Here is a 20,883-nt window from a genome sequence, read left to right as displayed (position 1 = left end):
AAGGGGAAGGAGTAACATGTTTTATTTAATGTTCTGTAAGACATAAGGGGATGGAGTAACACGTTTTATTTAATGTTCTATTAGACATAAGGGGATGGAGTAACGCGTTTTATTTTATGTTCTGTCAGACATAAGGGGAAGGAGTAACATGTTTTATTTAATGTTCTGTAAGACATAAGGGGATGGAGCAACACGTTTTATTTAATGTTCCATTAGACATAAGGGGATGGAGTAACACGTTTTAATATTCTATCAGACATAAGGGGATGGAGTAACACGTTTTATTTAATGTTCCATTAGACATAAGGGGATGGAGTAACACGTTTTAATATTCTATCAGACATAAGGGGATGGAGTAACACGTTTTATTTAATGTTCTGTGAGACATAAGGGGATGGAGTAACACGTTTTAATATTCTATCAGACATAAGGGGATGGAGTAACACGTTTTATTTTATGTTCTGTCAGACATAAGGGGAAGGAGTAACATGTTTTATTTAATGTTCTATTAGACATAAGGGGATTGAGTAACACGTTTTATTTAATGTTCTATCAGACATAACAGACATAAGGGATGGAGTAACACGTTTTAATGTTCTATCAGACATAAGGGGATTGAGTAACACGTTTTATTTAATGTTCTATTAGACATAAGGGGATGGAGTAACACGTTTTATTTTATGTTCTGTCAGACATAAGGGGAAGGAGTAACATGTTTTATTTAATGTTCTGTAAGACATAAGGGGATGGAGTAACACGTTTTACTGTTCAATCAGACAAATGGGGATGGAATAACACGTTTTAATGTTCTGTCAGACATAAGGGGATGGAATAACAAGTTTTAATGTTCTGTCAGACATAAGGGATGGAGTAACACGTTTTAATGTTCTATCAGACATAAGGGGATGGAATAACACGTTTTAATATTCTATCAGACAAATAGGAATGGAGTAACACTTTTTAATGTTCTGTCAGACATAAGGGGATAGAGTAACACGTTTTAATGTTCTGTCAGACATAAGAGGATGGAGTAACACGTTTTATTTAAAGTTCTATCAGACATAAGGGGATGGAGTAACACGTTTAAATATTCTGTCAGACATAAGGCGATAGAGTAACACGTTTTAATGTTCTGTCAGACATAAGAGGATGGAGTAACACGTTTTATTTCAAGTTCTATCAGACATAAGGGGATGGAGGAACACGTTTTATTTAATGTTCTATCAGACATAAGGGGATGGAGTAACACGTTTTAATGTTCTGTCAGACATAAGAGGATGGAGTAACACGTTTTATTTCAAGTTCTATCAGACATAAGGGGATGGAGGAACACGTTTTATTTAATGTTCTATCAGACATAAGGGGAAGGAGTAACATGTTTTATTTAATGTTCTATTAGACATAAGGGGATGGAGTAACGCGTTTTATTTTATGTTCTGTCAGACATAAGGGGAAGGAGTAACATGTTTTATTTAATGTTCTGTAAGACATAAGGGGATGGAGTAACACGTTTTACTGTTCAATCAGACAAATGGGGATGGAATAACACGTTTAAATGTTCTGTCAGACATAAGGGGATAGAGTAACACGTTTTAATGTTCTGTCAGACATAAGGAGATGGAGTAACACGTTTCATTTCATGCTATATCAGACATAAGGGGATGAAGTAACACGTTTTAATGTTCTATCAGACATAAGGGGATAGAGTAACACGTTTTAATGTTCTGTCAGACATAAGGAGATGGAGTAACACGTTTCATTTCATGCTATATCAGACATAAGGGGATGAAGTAACACGTTTTAATGTTCTATCAGACATAAGGGGATTGAGTAACAGGTTTTATTCAATGTTCTATTAGACATAAGGGGATTGAGTAACACGTTTTATTTAATGTTCTATTAGACATAAGGGGATTGAGTAACACGTTTTATTTAATGTTCTATTAGACATAAGGGGATGGAGTAACGCGTTTTATTTTATGTTCTGTCAGACATAAGGGGAAGGAGTAACATGTTTTATTTAATGTTCTGTAAGACATAAGGGGATGGAGCAACACGTTTTATTTAATGTTCCATTAGACATAAGGGGATGGAGTAACACGTTTTAATGTTCTGTCAGACATAAGAGGATGGAGTAACACGTTTTATTTCAAGTTCTATCAGACATAAGGGGATGGAGTAACACGTTTTATTTAATGTTCTATCAGACATAAGGGGATGCAGTAACACGTTTTAATGTTCTGTCAGACATAAGAGGATGGAGTAACACGTTTTATTTCAAGTTCTATCAGACAGAAGGGGATGGAGTAACACGTTTTATTTAATGTTCTATCAGACATAAGGGGATGGAGTAACACGTTTTAATGTTCAATCAGACATAAGGGGATGGAGTAACATGTTTTATTTAATGTTCTTTCAGACATAAGGGGATTGAGTAACACTTTTTATTTAATGTTCTATTAGACATAAGGGGATGGAGTAACATGTTTTATTTGATGTTCTTTCAGACATAAGGGGATTGAGTAACACTTTTTATTTAATGTTCTATTAGACATAAGGAGATGGAGTAACATGTTTTATTTAATGTTCTGTCAGACATAAGGGGATGGAGTAACACGTTTTAATGTTCAATCAGACATAAGGGGATGGAGTAACACGTTTAAATGTTCAATCAGACAAATGGGGATGGAGGAACACGTTTTAATGTTCTATCAGACATAAGGGGATTGAGTAACACTTTTTATTTAATGTTCTATTAGACATAAGGAGATGGAGTAACATGTTTTATTTAATGTTCTGTGAGACATAAGGGGATGGAGTAACACGTTTTAATATTCTATCAGACATAAGGGGATGGAGTAACACGTTTAAATGTTCAATCAGACAAATGGGGATGGAGTAACACGTTTTAATGTTCTATCAGACATAAGGGGATGGAGAAACACGTTTTAATGTTCTATCAGACATAAGGGGATGGAGTAACACGTTTTAATATTCTATCAGACATAAAGGGATGCAGTAACACGTTTAATGTGGGTAACGATTTCATAGCATTTGTCAAAACACAGGGACCTTGCAAGTATTTTTCAATATTATGATAGGGTGCCAAAGGTAAACACAGTTCACAATTCTCACAAAATTTGCTTCATTTATGAATAGTATAATATAATATTGTATTGAGAAAACAATTTTTCTTTTTGAAAGTTTTTTTTTAAGTTGTACGAAATGTGAACTATGCATAAGAAAATGCGAAGTTGATGACTGTTATATAAAACAGACATAAGTAAATACTATCTGTGAAATAGTCTCGTCCACAACCTAACCAAAACACTTCTGACCTCAACATCCACAAAACCTGAACAGTAGTATCGCATCAAAATCTCCGACATCAAGTCAAAACATTATTATGGCGGATTATTACTTTAACTTTGTTGGTTGTACAGGATTTAACCTCCTATTAACAGCTAAGGTCGTTTAAAGACATGCCGCCATGTGTGTTGTGTATGCATGCATTAGTTTATGCGGGGTTACATTTATCAAAGGTTTTGTTAATGTATGACGTGCTATAAATATTAATGATAACAATAATAATAATTCGAGGTTCTTATTTACCGCCTTATTACAACCTAGCTTGTAGGTCGTCTCAAAGCGGTTCACAAGTTATTATCCGTGGTTACAGGGCCTTTTAAACCAGCCAACATATATCTCATCTCCTTGGGGAGCACACAGCTGGTGCCGCCATTTCGACGCTCACAGCTAGCATTCAACAATTCTAGCACTGTCCAACCACGTACTCATTTACAGCTGAGTAGATTGGAACAAGGGGAGTAAAATATATTGTTAAAAGTTAGTGCCGTGACGTGACTCGAACCCGCAACCCTTCTGTCACGAGCCCGACGTCTTACCACTAGACTGCATCTAAACAGATAAGTCATATAATATAATGTCGTTGCAAAGATTGCATATTAACAACTGTACTTCCTCATTCCCTTTTAAAGTACATGATTTGTATTGCGCTGGCGGCACCTCTTTGCTGTCGAGTGCAAAAAAAACCCAATAAAAGCGTAGGCCGTGCGCTGTGTAATTCTCACCTACTCATTGATGTATGAGGAGTCATGCATTGTCAGACTATTCGATTATTGGATTTTGTAACTGATATGTGTGTTCTTCCGTCCGCGTAACCGGCTTATCGTCGACAACCCTAGTTAAAAAAAATATATATATATATAGGGGATGTTATGAACATGTTAGATATCATGTCCTACATGTACAAGGTATGTTTTATAATTTTATGAAACAAAATTAGCGTCGCTTCTTAAACTGATATTAAAATTGATAATCATAGATTACTCTTATCGTAAGATTACAGTGATGTTTAATATTAAGGAACCCACTATTCAATTAATGATAGCAACATACAGTGATAAACTTAACTTGGTAGCCTAGTGCACTGGAGTTGACAAGAAAAGTGAACTCCAGTTCACTAGTTTGTACAATGGAGTTAACAATGAAGTGAACTGGAGTTAAAGCACTGTATACACTCCAGCTGTAGAAATCAATGTGCAAACGGAGGGTAGGAGGGACCTGACCCCAAAAAATCCCTATGTACCTTTGTAAAGTGTTTTCAGGGGGATGTCATAATTTTTACAATTGTCTCTTTGTTAATCAAGTTATCAAAACTTTCTTGAAAAACTCACTAAAAAACAAATGATATTGATTCTAGGAAGTGTGCAGTTTTCTAGTACGGAAATACATGTTCTCTTAGTCTGTGTTTCAAGTTAGAATATATATTTTGCTATATGTCTACTATAAAAATATAATATAAGAATAAGCTTTACAAATGTCTGAAAAAAACAAAAAAATGTATCATCCAATCAAAATACACACCTTATGGTATTGTCAGATCACCTATCCAAAGAGTAGGTGACTTATGCATAAAAAAATACCATAGTGATTTATATGTAATTCTCTTTTAAAAAATGATGAATTAACTATAAATGATAACTGCTTCAAGTCCTTGGATAAAAAAAGAACAGATGTAATTGTGCTTTCAAAAAAGTACCTACATATTGCTTTATTCATTTAGCCTTCTCATAATGCTTCCAGATTTATTTTGAAATTTTCAAAATTTAATTTCCTAATTGAGCCTGTTTTTTAATTGTAACACCTGTGGCCTGCGGGTATTATGGACCACTTAACGTACAGGTTCAAAAGGCTCTAGCATGGTTCAGTGACCCATTAATTGATGTTGGGGTGCGATACCAATACGTGTTGACTATTTATGTAACAACCAAATTGTAAACCATTTGAGGGATTAGGTAGTAGTGTCATTTCCTGACAAAGCGACAGCAACAGTATCCTACCTGTAACTGTGTACTGATTACCTGTGTATCTACTGGACAGACAATAGACCGGATTAATTGACAGGATTCATTGCCTTCACAAAATGTGTTCAAGATTTAGGTACAGCCCATCTGAATCCCATGTGACCACAGGTGAATGGTCAGTGGTTGGTCATTGCCCATATATTATCAGGCAGAAACCACATTGAAAAGAAAAATATGTGTAAGGGGGTGGTTACATTGTCCTTGTAACCATCTTTAAATCTGCCACTGAATTAAAGTTGCAACTGTATGATTAAAACTGATTTGATATTTTATCAATCAACTTATTTCATTTTTGTACAAGTATATATATATATATAACCTTACCTACAGGTGCTTGCACCCTGCAACCATGAATTTTGTCATCATTTTAACAAGTGGCAATTCATTACAGTACCACCATATTAACAACTTAAGTTAATAACACATCTTTAGCTTGATCTTTACCTTATATCTATATAGTGCCATGCCATGATATAAGATCTTTCTGGAATTTTATTTTTTCCTGACTTGTTTGTATAAAACGAAGAAACGAATTACTCTACTTATGTCGTGTTGTAGAGAAACCTTAGGAAAACATTTACCCATACCACATGACAGATACTGATACCCCCATCCTGACACTACAACATTGGTATGAAATGTGATGTACATTTAACTTGATTAAGTGCACTTTTAAACTTTTTCCTCCGAAATAGTACAGCTATCTATACATTTTCTATAATCACCAGAGATAGTGTACAATCCTCTTTATACATGTATATTTTCAGTTGAAATTTTAAGTAATAAAAAACAAAAAACGAAGTGCACTAGATACCAAGGTAAGTTTGCTCCCAACTGTAGCTCGCAACGTGTGTACCTGGTGTCCACTGGTATTATTTGCAAAGACGTCATGTAAATACCACCCTTTTATTTGTTCAATTATGTGCACATTGCTTGTTAAATGTATGAAAGTGATTGCAAGCCTTTGTTGTTTGTTTTCACAATTATAACCATTACTTTTATCCATATGTTGTAAAGCGCCTTAGAGTAATTTTACAAATTATATTGGGCGCTATATAAATGCTGTATATCATTATTATTATTATTATTATAGTGTTGTGTTTGGCTGTGTTTTGATCAACGTCCTATTAACAGCTATAATGTCATTTAAGGACACGATTCCGTGTATGCTTTGGATGCATGCATGTGTGTATGTGTGCTGGAGACGGTATGCTGGTGTACTTGCCTCCTTGTGATAGAGTAGATCTGATGCTGACTTTAAAGTGCTATCTCACTGAAATACCGTGCCTAAGGCAACCAGCACAACATACCGCCCGGTCACATTTTACTGACAATGGTAAACCAGCTGTTGACATTACCATTAAGCTGAACGGTAAGCGGAGAATAACAACTACGTTTTTAAGGACATTGGTATGCCCCGGCCTGGGGACAGAACCAATTACCTTCCTTACCTGAGCCGGTAAGCGGATGATGATGACCAATCAGATGCCTGAGCGAACGCTCTGCATTAACGCCAAACATGAGGTATTGCCATGCAAGGCACAAGGATATAAAAGGTAGTTAGAGAGAAATATTAAGATTCCAACTGTTGCAATTGCAGATTTAGTTTGGTCGCTTTTGTGTCCGCATGTAGAGGGCACAGAAGCAAGTCCCAAATTCTGCTGGGGGTTCCTTCATTACTCGCCTCTTACGGTACATGCTGTTGGTAACAACAGGTATATATTTTTCTCAATCCCAGTAAGTTTGGTTTGATTGTAACGACGGCACGATTTCTCACCCAGGTGAGAAATCGTGCTAACATTGATTATATCGAAACTCGGTTTGCGTATACTATTGTATAAGTCAATAGTCAATATTGTATATGTGAATACTATTGTATAAGTCAAAGATGTTGAGATAAAATTAAAAAAATTGAAGCTTAAAAAAGTTTGAAGTTTGCGCAATAGTTTCTAAATAAACAAGCCTAAATATACCAAAATCGCCCAACATCAAAATCTGTGTTCGTCCTCAAGGCAACGGGTATTATGCCTACTCCTAACACGATTTCTCATCCGGGTGGGAAATCGTGTCAGGGTGAGAAATCGTACCGTAAAAAAATACCTATAAACAGCTAAGGTAATTTAACGACGTGCCTCGATATGTGTAGTGTATGCCTGATTGTGTGTGTGTGCAGGAGACAGGGTTTGTTCGTTTGCTTGCCTCCTTGTGATAGTGCGGATATGATGCAAACTTTATAAGTGATCAATGGTGCATACAGTAACCATTCACTGTACCATGAGTATCATTCCTTTTGCTGTATTATATATATATACATCTTTTGACCTTTTTCACCAGTAATGAGTAGATGGACAAAAAGGTCAAACGGTACAGTAAAATATTTACTTTGTTGGTCTCTGCTGGTACATACACTCTTTTCCAATAATTATTTCTTTGTATTACTCGTGAATATTTCAGACGATATACAGGTTGTTGACAATGGAATGACCCTGACGGCGACGGTTATTGTGTAATTGTTATGTATTTCATATACATGTCTCATTCTGAGTATATATTAACACAATTATTTAAGAGTCGCTGGTACAAGCCGTGGCGGAGTTTCACGTGACTGATGAAAATATCCTGAGGCCATCAGTGGTATAATGTATATGTAGAAAAAGGTAAACAGAAATATTAACGGAGAAACCCCACATTACACTGCTCCCTCGCGGAAGGATATTTGTTTGATACGGTTTGCTCAAATGGTCTGGCTTGTTTTAGCATTGTTTAACGTCCTAACAGCTATGGCCATTTAAGGACGGCCTCCCCTGTGTGCAAGATGCATGCGTGTAGTGTATGCGTGTGTGTTTTGGGAGGCTGCGATGTTGTCATGTTTGTCTCCTTGTGATAGCGCGGAACTAATGCCGACTTTATAGTGCTACTTCACTGAATCATACTGCCGAAAACACCCAGCAGGACACCCCACCCGGCCATATAATACTGACAACGGGCGAACCAGTCGTCCCACTCCTAAATTGCTGAGCGTCAACTAAAGGCCAAAAGTGAGGCATTGTAAAGGGATACATTAGGTACAATATTTGTGGTAATGAAGTCGTTACATTAGTGTCGACAATATAAGGTCGATATTTTCGCATAGCAGTTACAGTACTGTACATTGCATTGAATAAAAAAACAAAAATGAAATAAGATTTTAAAACAATGTCCCGACAATAATTACACTGAACGCATCGTTGACCAAAATTGTTTGCGCTCGAAATCAACGATATTATACTTTAGAAAAAAACGTGCAACCATTGATAAAAATGTTTTGTATAAATACAGGGGCAACTCTAGGATGAACAAAAATTGCTGCAACTGAATGGTTAAGGACATCTACAATGATGGAATGCCTAGTGAAGATAAAATACACTTAATTGTCATAGGTTATTCTTTAAAACTTCAATACCTAATTATCTGGTTTCAATCAAGCGAGTAATTGGATTTTGCTAGTTTACGTATTTTGAAACGTTTGTAAATGTACATGCACGCGTGAACCCACGTTTGAGAATACTTATCTCTTAAGCCCAGTCACATGTGTCTCACTTGTTTACCTAACAATACAGATAAATCTTTAAGAACATCTACTTTAAGGATGGCCTCCATGTGTATTAAGGATGTGTGCATGAATGTATGTGTGCTTATGTTGGAGTAATTGCCTCCTTGTTATAGCGCAAATCTGATGCCGACTTTATAGTGCTATCTCACTGAAATGCCATGCCACAGTTACCCAGCACAGTTTCGCGAAAATATCTTTTTAAGTGTATCTATAAACTTTTCTGTTTATAAAGTAGCATGTCAGAGGTTTTTACAGATTATCGAAGTCTTAATCGGCAAATATTTTATTATATTAATTCAAAAGACAGGACCATTGTCTGAATATTTTTCAAGTAACTTCCATGTATGAGATACATTCAGATACATTACAAGGAAGTTTGGAAATAGGAATACATGGTTGGATCATTGATATCTTGAAAAACGTTTCATTTACTAAGCCTGGCACTTTTGTGTTTCTTCATTCAAGGAAATATGCTTTTCCGAACCATTGGCTATAAACAAAATCCATATTCGATTGGTGCTTCTTAAAACCAATGAGGAGGTTTAAAAAGAAGACTTTATGCTGAAGGTCAAAGTGAATAAGACCGTGTCCTCTAATGTTATGTGACTGTTGTGATAGTATCAAACAATTGCTTTGTAAGCTAAGGGAAAAGTAGCCCCCGTAATCGCTGACTACGACATGTTTCCCGTTGTGTTACAATCTCTAGCCCATTTAGTAGGTAGACAGAGATACAGACAGTTCTGCCGTACGTGTGTACAATGTCGACAATACAGACTAAGACAAACGTGTCCCTGGTCATGATAAAATCGACGCCCGGAATGTCATTTTTAAAGCGCTGGTATTTATTTCGCCATTACTTCCTTGTATTTCTAACTTTGCACGACTTCCGTACCAGGAACAGTAACATTAGTCTGCTTACCAAATCCTACGTGCACCATTATAACCTTTTTTGGAGATATTTTTTTTTTATATATTTTAAATATATTTTAAATATATTGTAAATATAGTAGACACCACGTACTCTTTCAATAAATCTGCGAAATGCTTTAATATAAAGTATATGTATATAATATATATATATATGTCTGTTTACCAAATTCTGTCATGTGTTTCCTTTATTGCCCCGTTTCATTACGAGAACATTTTGTACAAAGAATTTTAAACAGTTAGATATGAACAACTTTTTCAATAACTAAGAAATGCTTTTATAAACTTTTTTCGCTACACGGCGTTTCGGGAGTATTACCTCATTGTTTTTATTCAATTCATATATCTGCGGCTACCGCTGATATTTGTCTTACTTACGTTTTCATATTTAGAAGTCACTAGAATTTTATTCAAATTTAATGAAACATACTTTAGAAGTGATATAGCCTGTGAAACGAAACGTGCAGTTATGAGGATCATAAGAAATGTGACTTGAATAATTTTACTTTGAAATGCCCTTGATATAAGAATGAATCTATGTATACATGCTTATATTGATTGCGGATGAGATTCAAACGTTTGTTTGAAATGATAAATCAGAAAATACGGACCCGGGTATATACAAGCAAACAAAAGGAGATCTTAGCTGATGCCCGGTTAGTGTGCTGTCCCCACTTATTACATGTTGTCTTTGTGTTGTATCAATTTGTATATATGTTGAAACTAAAATATTAGACTACTTAAGGCATTTCAAGAACTCGCACATGAACCTCGTGAATCTTGATACCAAAATGTATTAGTCCTGTTCAGCGGTCAGGTCTTTTTATAAGCGTTTGACAGCGTTTAAACCCTTGTGTGCTAGTTCGACTACCGGTGAAAATGCCACATTGCCCTATGAGGCAATTTTGGGGATCGCTTACATTGGGTCTAAGAAGAATTCCATCGGCGTTATTTTTTACCAAGGTGCTTTCTTGTTAAAATGTATGATTCGCCTGTTTTAAATAATTGTTATATTTTTGTATCTGAAATAGTATAAAATGAGAACCTAATTGAGAGATGCATTGGGGAAGTCGCCAGTTATCTTAGACCTATCACGGAAAACCCTAATGAATATAGCATTACTGGTTTCATACGGACTATTCTGTTGAACATTTAACATGAAAGAGGCTCTTACCACAAACATTTTACCGTTTGTAATAACCCGGAAGTATTCTGAACTTGTATCCAATTTATGCAATTGTTCAGGTACAAGTCCAGCACGTTTTGGACAAAGGTATTTTTACCATATCTGATTATATGAGACGACTTGTGTGGGTTCCCGGGATTTCATGTGTGACACGATGAAGTAAAAATGTATAGTTAGTAGTTCCCTGTAACAAGTTTAAATTACCCTAGTGAAGCCACACAACCATAAAACACGGTCATTTTACTGAATAAACTAATTGACGGGTAGGTACATTTGTATATACAGCCCCGACAAACGCTCGGGTTACGATTTTGTCACCATAGCGACGGTCACGGACCATGAGCAGGAAGGGTCATACATACCTTAAATAAAACTTAACTTAACTTACATACCGATATAGCCTACCTGTACATACTTCTACCCGAAGAGTTTGAGTGTCTTAAGTCAGAATGGTTATATATTGATATATTTCTTATATACTAGTTTACATTTATCAAAATAATTGACATGTCAATATACTGTTTTATATCTGTACAGACCGACATACAAATATGACAATGTAATACATGTTAAACAGTGTAATAATAAATACACGGACAACCCGACAGCATAAACTTACCGTTGATTCGTTATAACGCTACATTTTTAAAAGATTATCCAAATTCATGTACATTGTGTGAGTATAAATATAGCATTGCTTTAATGTCTGATTTCAATCTTATTTACGAGCTGGAACTCTCCAATCCCTTGCGCTAACATATTCAAAGTATATTTCGTTCTATAGGCATACTATCTGGTGTCAGAAAAGATGAGAATAAGAGAGCACCCACATCAGGCGAAGAAGTGAAAAGTGCTTTTTATTTATAATAATTATCTAATTCGAGTAAGTTAACCCTTGCAGGTGGGGGGTTGAGAAAAGAAAAGACCCACTCTATGTATCGTAAGAGGCGACTAATGTGCAAATATCGAACTTTTAAAGAGGGTCTAATCTTCAGCAACGTTCATCAAAATCAGGAAATTGGAACGAGTTTAAGATTCATTTTTTTTATAATTTGTTCCCCCAGTTTACATTTTACCGATTCCGTCATACGAACAACAATAATTTCTATTCGACAGAGTTTAGATTATTTTTTATCAAATGTGTTGACAGTTTATCGATTCCGTCCGATAAAACGAATATGATTATAATTCGATAAAAAAAAATGGATCGACTCTTCAATGAGTTTTTCAAAGGACATTCCTCTACAAAGTGATCTATTCGGTCATATATATATTCTCTTATATTACCATTGATATAGAGACAGGTCTTCCTCATGCAATGTAGATGTATTCAATATTCTCATACATGAAGAGAAGGGAAAAAAAGGCTTACTGCATCCCACAGAGTGTCGTAAAAGGCGACTAATGTGGGACCCGTGCAAAAATCCGGAGTTATCTTCTGTGTCTTATGCTAAGAGGACATTAAAAAACAAAATCAATCAGCTTCCCAATCGTAAAATTTTGGATCTATATACTTCCTCTCTACTTCCTAACAACCCTTTTCCTTCCGAGTGCTTTGTTTCTCAAAACCTCACTTTTTGCCAAAGTGTTGAGCGTTCGCACAGATGGGGTAGGCGATGTGTTCTGTCCCCGAACGGGACATACTAAAAGTCCTTTAAAATGCTAGTTGTTATTTCTTGTTAAACGTTTTTCATTTAGGATAATAGCGAAACCTGGTTTACCCGTTTTCAGAATAATGTGACCGGGTGGATACTGTGCCGGGTCACCCTTACACAACACACATGGAGGCACGTCCTTAATCAAGTGACCTTAATGTTAATAGGACGTTAAACAAAATAAAACCAAACCAAAACAAATGTGCTGGGTGCCTTCGGCATGGTGTTTCAGTGAGATAGGGTTTTAATTTGTGTCACAGTGTCGATCGGCTATCAAACAATACAAACCAAATTTACTTTCTTGCTTCAAACCACATTCATAAAAAGGCATTCTTTCTTATAACCATATCACATTCATAAACAGACTATTAAAAGAAATAACCCTTTGTCTTCATCAGTAAAGGTACATTCTTTGTAAATGAGTTCATAAATGAAAAATATCAATCCATTGTAAAAGAATCTAATTGAAGACATCAGTAAATTTACATTATTTGTATATGAGTTCATAAATGAAAAATATCAATCCATTGTTAAATAATCTATTTAAAGACAAAACTATTGGCGTTCCGTTATGAAACAAACTCTTATTCTATCTGAGATTATCGTTGATGTAATGTAAATGTGTTTTAATAAGAATGGCTTCACCAGTAGGTTGTGACTTTAACTCGACCAATGTAAACCCGGACCGATGTAGCCGTATCTACACATATATGTTAATTCATATAGTGTCAGGATCGCCCTCGTTACGTGCGGCCGACTTCTGACTAACACCCGCGACCTGGTACACTGTGTGGCAATTCACAGAAGCCAGTCACTAACGATATATCTAGGTGTTAACTTTTCAGTTTGATTGTAATGGTTTGGTTAGTTGTATTTTGTTTAACGTCCTATTAACAGCTACGGTAATTTAAGGACGTGCCTCCATGTGTGTTGTGTATGCGAGGTTGTGTGTGTGTATGTGTCAGAGACAGGGTATGTTTGCGTGCTTGTGTGTGTATGCCGGAGACAGGGTATGTTTGTGAAAGTGTGTGTGTGTGTATGCCGGAGACAGGGTATGTTTGCGAAAGTGTGTGTGTGTATGCCGGAGACAGGGTATGTTTGCGCGCGTGTGGGTGTGTATGCCGGAGACATGGTATGTTTGCGTGCTTGTGTGTGTGTACATGTATGCCGGAGACAGGGTATGTTTGCGTGCGTGTGTGTGTGTATGCCGGAGACAGGGTATGTTTGCGTGCGTGTGGGTGTGTATGCCGGAGACATGGTATGTTTGTGTGCTTGTGTGTGTGTACATGTATGCCGGAGACAGGGTGTGTTTGCGTGCGTGTGGGTGTGTATGCCGGAGACGTGGTATGTTCGCGTGCGTGTGTGTGTGTATGCCGGAGACAGGGGATGTTTGCGTGCTTGTGTGTGTGTATGCCGGAGACATGGTATGTTTGCGTGGGTGTGTGTGTGTATGCCGGAGACAGGGTATGTTTGCGTGAGTGTGTGTGTGTATGCCGGAGACAGGTTATGTTTGCGTGCGTGTGGGTGTGTATGCCAGAGACAGAGTATGTTTGCGTGCTTGTGTGTGTCTATACCGGAGACAGGGTATGTTTGCGTGCGTGTGGGTGTGTATGCCGGAGACATGGTATGTTTGCGTGCTTGTGTGTGTGTATGCCGGAGACAGGGTATGTTTGCGTGCGTGTGTGCGTCTCTGCCGGAGACAGGTTATGTTTGCTTGCGTGTGAGTGTGTATGCCGGAGACAGGGTATGTTTGCGTGCTTGTGTGTGTGTATGCCGGAGACATGGTATGTTTGCGTGATTGTGTGTATGTATGCCGGAGACAGGGTATGTTTGCGTGTGTGTGTGTGTGTGTGTGTGTGTGTGTGTGTNCGTGTGGGTGTGTATGCCAGAGACAGGGTATGTTTGCGTGCGTGTGTGTGTGTCTGCCGGAGACAGGGTATGTTTGCTTGCGTGTGAGTGTGTATGCCGGAGACATGGTATGTTTGCGTGATTGTGTGTGTGTATGCCGGAGACAGGGTATTTTTGCGTGCGTGTGTGTGTGTCTGCCGGAGACAGGGTATGTTTGCGTGCGTGTGGGTGTGTATGCCAGAGACAGGGTATGTTTGCGTGCGTGTGTGTGTGTCTGCCGGAGACAGGGTATGTTTGCTTGCGTGTGAGTGTGTATGCCGGAGACATGGTATGTTTGCGTGATTGTGTGTGTGTATGCCGGAGACAGGGTATTTTTGCGTGCGTGTGTGTGTGTCTGCCGGAGACAGGGTATGTTTGCGTGCGTGTGGGTGTGTATGCCAGAGACAGGGTATGTTTGCGTGCGTGTGTGTGTGTCTGCCGGAGACAGGGTATGTTTGCTTGCGTGTGAGTGTGTATGCCGGAGACATGGTATGTTTGCGTGATTGTGTGTGTGTATGCCGGAGACAGGGTATTTTTGCGTGCGTGTGTGTGTGTCTGCCGGAGACAGGGTATGTTTGCGTGCGTGTGGGTGTGTATGCCAGAGACAGGGTATGTTTGCGTGCGTGTGTGTGTGTCTGCCGGAGACAGGGTATGTTTGCTTGCGTGTGAGTGTGTATGCCGGAGACATGGTATGTTTGCGTGATTGTGTGTGTGTATGCCGGAGACAGGGTATGTTTGCGTGTGTGTGTGTGTGTGAGAGTGTGTGTGTATGCCGGAGACAGGGTATGTTTGCGTGCGTGTGTGTGTGTATGCAGGTGACAATGTACGTTGGCGTATTTGCATCCTTGTGGTTGTGATGACATATTGGTTTTTTTTTTTTTAGTTCTGATGATAAAGAATATATTATAGTATAGCGTGTTTGATATGAATTAAGCTGAAGGGCATATTTATATGGTATGGACATATCAATCAGATGAAGGTTCTACTGTGTCAAGCATATACTGCATGCGCTTTAATATTTAACAAGCGAATACACTGATATTTTAATACGAATCATTTACACAAATTCAACAGTTTACCAAGACTTGATAAAAAGGTACAGTGTGGTGGTTCTTTCTGCACATAACATTACACACTTTGAATGGGACTCGTTTAATGACGCTCTTTATACGCGTATTGGAATATCCGACTGCAAAGGCGTATGGGACGTGTTAACCTAATGACGCATCAGGGTATCATTTATAATCTGTGATATTTTATAACTGTCAATACTGGGAACAAACATGATTGTATGATAGTACATGCAAACATCATATCTGTATCAGACATACTCGTCGTCATTCAACATATTTGAATATTCATTCGAATGCTTTATTATTCTACGGAAGAATTCTTGCACTTCAAGATTGGTGAATGAACTTACAAGTCCACATTATACAGTCAAAGTTTGTCCATTCAGCCCTACACTATCGGACTTGCAAAGTCGGCTTTTTAATACAGGTGTGGGAACTCACAACGCACCAAAAATACCGTGCGCACACCGTGCATACATCGTCCACACACCGTCCGCACATCGTCCACACATGGTGCGCACAACTGTGCGATTTAACAATCGTTCGCCCCGTTGTGCGCTTCTCTCCGCACATCTGTGCGATATGGTACAATTTGTTGATCAATATTACGGAATGGAAAAAATACGGAATGCTCGTATGCAATAATGTACACTGTATATATCACTATAATTTCTCATCACTATAATCAGAGACGTATACGTCTCTTCTATAATTAAGAGTATGTACAAGTTTACAATGCGTGTAATACAGTATACTCTGACCGTTAGACTGTCAAGAATGGGTTTGGCTCCTCGGTAACAGAACACGTAAATAACAATTTGATGAGTGACCGGAGTTTTACTTGGCCTGTACTTGACACATAGAGCTGACATATGACCCCGTATGACCGTTATGAAAACTCAACTGGACGTTTAATATTTGTTATTTGCATTCGTTTTGGTCTATAGCTCCCCTTCATCTGGTTTTCACACCTTGGCGAGTTACGTAAGTGCCCCGGGCGGGGTAAACGCTTATAGATGTAACTAGAGTATAGAAACATACTAAAAAATCTGATTTTATGCTCAAACACGAAACCCCTCGTCGATCGTCCGCACAAATGTGCGCAAGGAATGATTGTCCAATTTCTATCGTTCGCACTTCGTGCACACACCGTGCGCACACCGCACATCGTGTAACGTTGTGCGATCCCACAACTGTACAAATTTAACCTATATGTTGGTTGTCGATTTCAGACGATAACAGGAAATCTGATACGTGCGCCTCTCATTTCCCTTTAGTTACAGTGCTTATCAGACTCAACTAACATCAAGACGCGTTGAAATACTAAAGAACGTTTACGTTTATAAACTGTAAGGAATATCAATGTAAACATCTTCATATTGAAACTTACTGTTGTCAGGACTGCTAAAAAGAAATAATGAGTCAGATTAAGAGTTTTACAAAGTAATGGAGGAAGAGCGATATGTTTCACACCTGTCTGTATTATAACCTTCATGCAATGTTCACATCTATCGTTGCCACACCTGACCTGATACATACAACCGCTTATCGCTATTTCCATAAGAATGTATTGAATCCTAACATAGTGGTTGTACAGAAAACGACATGGTTGGTTGTAGACAGAACCTGTTTGTTCACTTTTAAAACATGGTGAAGCTTACGTTCTAGCAGGGACGTACATGTATAATGAAGTATATATACTATATATATACTATCCCTGGTTCTAAGTATTCACATCTTTCAAATTGCAGTGTATAAACTCGCTAACTGTTTCAACAGCAATACACTTACCTGGTTGGTAGCCTGTATTTTCCATATTTATTCAATTCTTCACTTTAAACACTGGTAAGATAGTCCTTGTTGTATTTTATGTAAATCCAAGACAGGATTTGAAATAATTCATAACACTTTCGCTTCTTAAAACAGTTGCAGTCACCGAATTATCTCCAAAGTATCATATACACAAATGTTTACTGAAATGATTTTCTCCTGCACCTCACACACGTATACCAATGTAAAGGTGTATGAACCGGCGTTACTTCACCTGTGGGGAAAATCAAGAGAGCGTAACGTAAATATTCCGGTGTCGACGTACGGCCTTCATTTAATAATATGTGTCTGACTGACTGGCTATAGTTGCTACTCTTTGAACACGTCCCCGACTGACACACAACACCAAATTAGCTTGACCGTTGAACCTTATTGATCGAATATATGTGGGTTCAAATTTGTATATACTGTGAGCAGCCTTAATACCCGCGGGACAGAGCACCCGCCTAGACGGTATTAGTGCCGTACCTGTGTTTCCAGCAATGTATGCGTTTGTCCTGCGAACGCTTTTCAATGTACGAGTATGAAAGTTAGTATGATGACAAATATGTAAAATGAATATATTGAATCATTTCAAAGTAATTAAGATTACACGCACATTCGCACAACCCCTAATGTCATTCACACCGGGCAACAAACGGAGAGACATAATAACCAAGCTGTACATCCTTAATAGCGCTTTCCTAAAATTATGAAAACAATCGTCAACGGGAAATTAAATAAATGTGTAGATCCATTGTAAGTAAATCAAAACAATACTCTTCCTTAACGAATACGATCAACAAGTAAACACATTTTATCCGCAAATTGTATTCATGCTGTCTGATGGAATATTTATTGTTGGTCCTTGCAGTAAAATGACGAATACCGGTTATTGGTTTATAACCAGTCGCTATTGATATTTCGTACCTTTCAGTGTATAAACATCCACATACAATTAGACACAAACTCGCATGTGGAAAAGCTGCAAAAAACAACAACAACATAAGGATAGATATGTATACATTTCACAAAATGTCGTCGCCTTTATGAAGCTGCAGCGACACAGACAATGCGACAACAACAACCAGTAATATCTGATCACAGGGTCACGTTACAAATGTCTGAAATACACATATGCTATACTGATACGGGTCACAACACACATAAACATACACAAGGGAAGAAGCTTCGTCAGAGCACTACCGGTACCGCCAAATTTCAAATGAAGATTTTCAACACTTACTTTCGCTATTTTTTCCAGGGATCTCCGGCGATAGCTTCGGTTTGAATTGTAATTAAGTAATCCATCATGATTAATTGTGTAATCATTCGTTTAATACATCCAATCAAGCACTTTATCGGAGAATTTGCAGTTTTACCGCCATGATTAACTTGAACCTGACCCGGAAATGATGAAAGGACCGCAGTGAATAAAACTCTGTTCGGAAGTTCTCTACTTTTATCTAAGGTGAGTGACATCCGCGTATTGAAAAGTTTGCCAAAAACGTGGCTATGGATACTTTTCAAACAGACGTTTTTCAGCATGCGAATCTTGGCCACGATATAATGTTGACAGATATTCCAGGCACTGGGAAATCCTTTGTGCTTTCACATATCATTGAAACTATATCAATAAGTAAAAATGTGACATTTACTTCAAGTACTGGGAAATCTGCCGTTCTTCTCAGAGAGGCCCTTACCAGTAAAGACATTAGTTGTGTGACTATCCACAGATTTATTGGCTTACTAGATGGTCGGTACACAAACACAGAGTTGTGTAATTTATTTGACCACGATGAAACATATGAAAGCAAACGTAGATATATTTTAGATGTGAACGTTTTGATAATTGATGAAATTTCGCTTGTTAGCTGTAAATTATTTGACCAAATAGAGTGTGTATTGCGGCATGTCAAGGGAAATTACCAACCTTTTGGTGGAGTACAAATGATTGTCAGTGGGGACTTTTACCAGCTACCCCTTTCCCTTCCCAACAGTATGGAGATCAAGGAGAATATGTGTTGTTCTCCTCCTCCATGAAGTATTTTCACCATATGAACCTGGATGAGATCCATCGCCAGAAAGAGGAAGATTTTGCCTTGGCTGTGAAAGGACTGACACGGTAATAATAAGTATGGTGTGGTATCAATTAGCATGTACTGGGCACATTTTTATTATAGATTGCTATATGTAGTTATATCCTACTCTAAGTATATACATTGATATCAGTCGGAGAAAATGGTGACCAGTACATGCTCATCAACACTAAACAGAAAGCAACTACCAGTAGGAAAATACTGCAACAATAATTTCTATCAGATTTCTTGTCTTGTACATTGCATCCATATTTAAATGATATGGTAAGGGCCAAATGCAAATTACAAAGACATATTATCTTTTTCTGAGAAGAAATTTCATAATTGTGTTGCATCACACAATTCAAGTACATGTACATGCAATTTTCTTCTACATGAGCAAAGTCCAGATTAGTTTTCTGAATACATCAGGGATAATGTTGGAATGATGACATCACTAGTTATTCTCCAATTTCAATGTTGATATAATTGGGTTGGTATTTGATTATCAGGTTTTGTTCTATATGCACTAAATTTCAAATTTTAGAGGTTATTTGGAGAGAGAGAGTCTTCAGCTGTTGAAACGATTAGGGCGTACACTACCCCCAGGAGAAAAACTGTACATCTATATTCAACAAACCGTTACGTTGATATCCACAATGCACAGTGTCTCATGGATATGGAAGGTACATCATATTTCTTAAATGAGTAGAATGTATTAAGACATGTAGCAATTTATTAACAGTTATGAGTTCATGCCTGTATTGGTCTCCACTGTAAGGCAAACACAAATATTATGTATGGTTCATATATCCAGACCTGTCTGCCAGCATTTTATCACATATTTGAAGCTAATATTAATGTATTAGGCAGACAAAGAAAGATCAGTTTTTCATTAAAATGTAATTTCTTCCTTTTCTGAGAGTGGACTCCATTCTTTAAATCTTATAGTCAAAATACAATGTATTTGTGGAAATATTTTGTAAAATTATAAATTTAAAGCACAATATATATTGCTATATGAAAATAAAAAAACAAATTGATTAAAATTATTTGCTCATGATCATGACCTACCCTATTTTTTTCTGTCATGTTAACTGAAACGCACATAGTGTTTGTTTGGACATAATTATATAAGCACTCGAGTAGTCCCAATCCACCTGTATAAAGTTTGAGATGTATGTTAACACTTTTCCTTCTCTGGACATGATGTGACTGTAGCAGTGTACAAGATTTACATGTCTGCAGAAATTTGTCCAGCATTAATATTTCTTCCCCGGAATTACATA

At 37.4% G+C, this 20,883-nt stretch overlaps 1 protein-coding gene across 1 annotated transcript in view; it reads right to left on the bottom strand.

The window, feature by feature from the left end:
• Positions 1 to 17,994, bottom strand: part of LOC110446305 (b(0,+)-type amino acid transporter 1-like) — a 34,664-nt gene extending 16,670 nt beyond the window's left edge. Inside the window, exon 1 of the mRNA XM_021491384.1 lies at positions 17,499 to 17,994. Coding sequence (XP_021347059.1) covers positions 17,499 to 17,523 — 25 coding nt within the window. The 5' untranslated portion in view covers positions 17,524 to 17,994. The remainder of the gene's footprint in view (positions 1 to 17,498) is intronic.
• Positions 17,995 to 20,883: the final 2,889 nt, after the last annotated feature.

Source organism: Mizuhopecten yessoensis, unplaced genomic scaffold (assembly GCF_002113885.1).
Source record: "Mizuhopecten yessoensis strain PY_sf001 unplaced genomic scaffold, ASM211388v2 scaffold2671, whole genome shotgun sequence".
NCBI classification, from domain to species: domain Eukaryota; kingdom Metazoa; phylum Mollusca; class Bivalvia; order Pectinida; family Pectinidae; genus Mizuhopecten; species Mizuhopecten yessoensis.
Note: the sequence above shows the minus strand (reverse complement) of the source record. Positions and strands in the feature narration are given on the sequence as shown.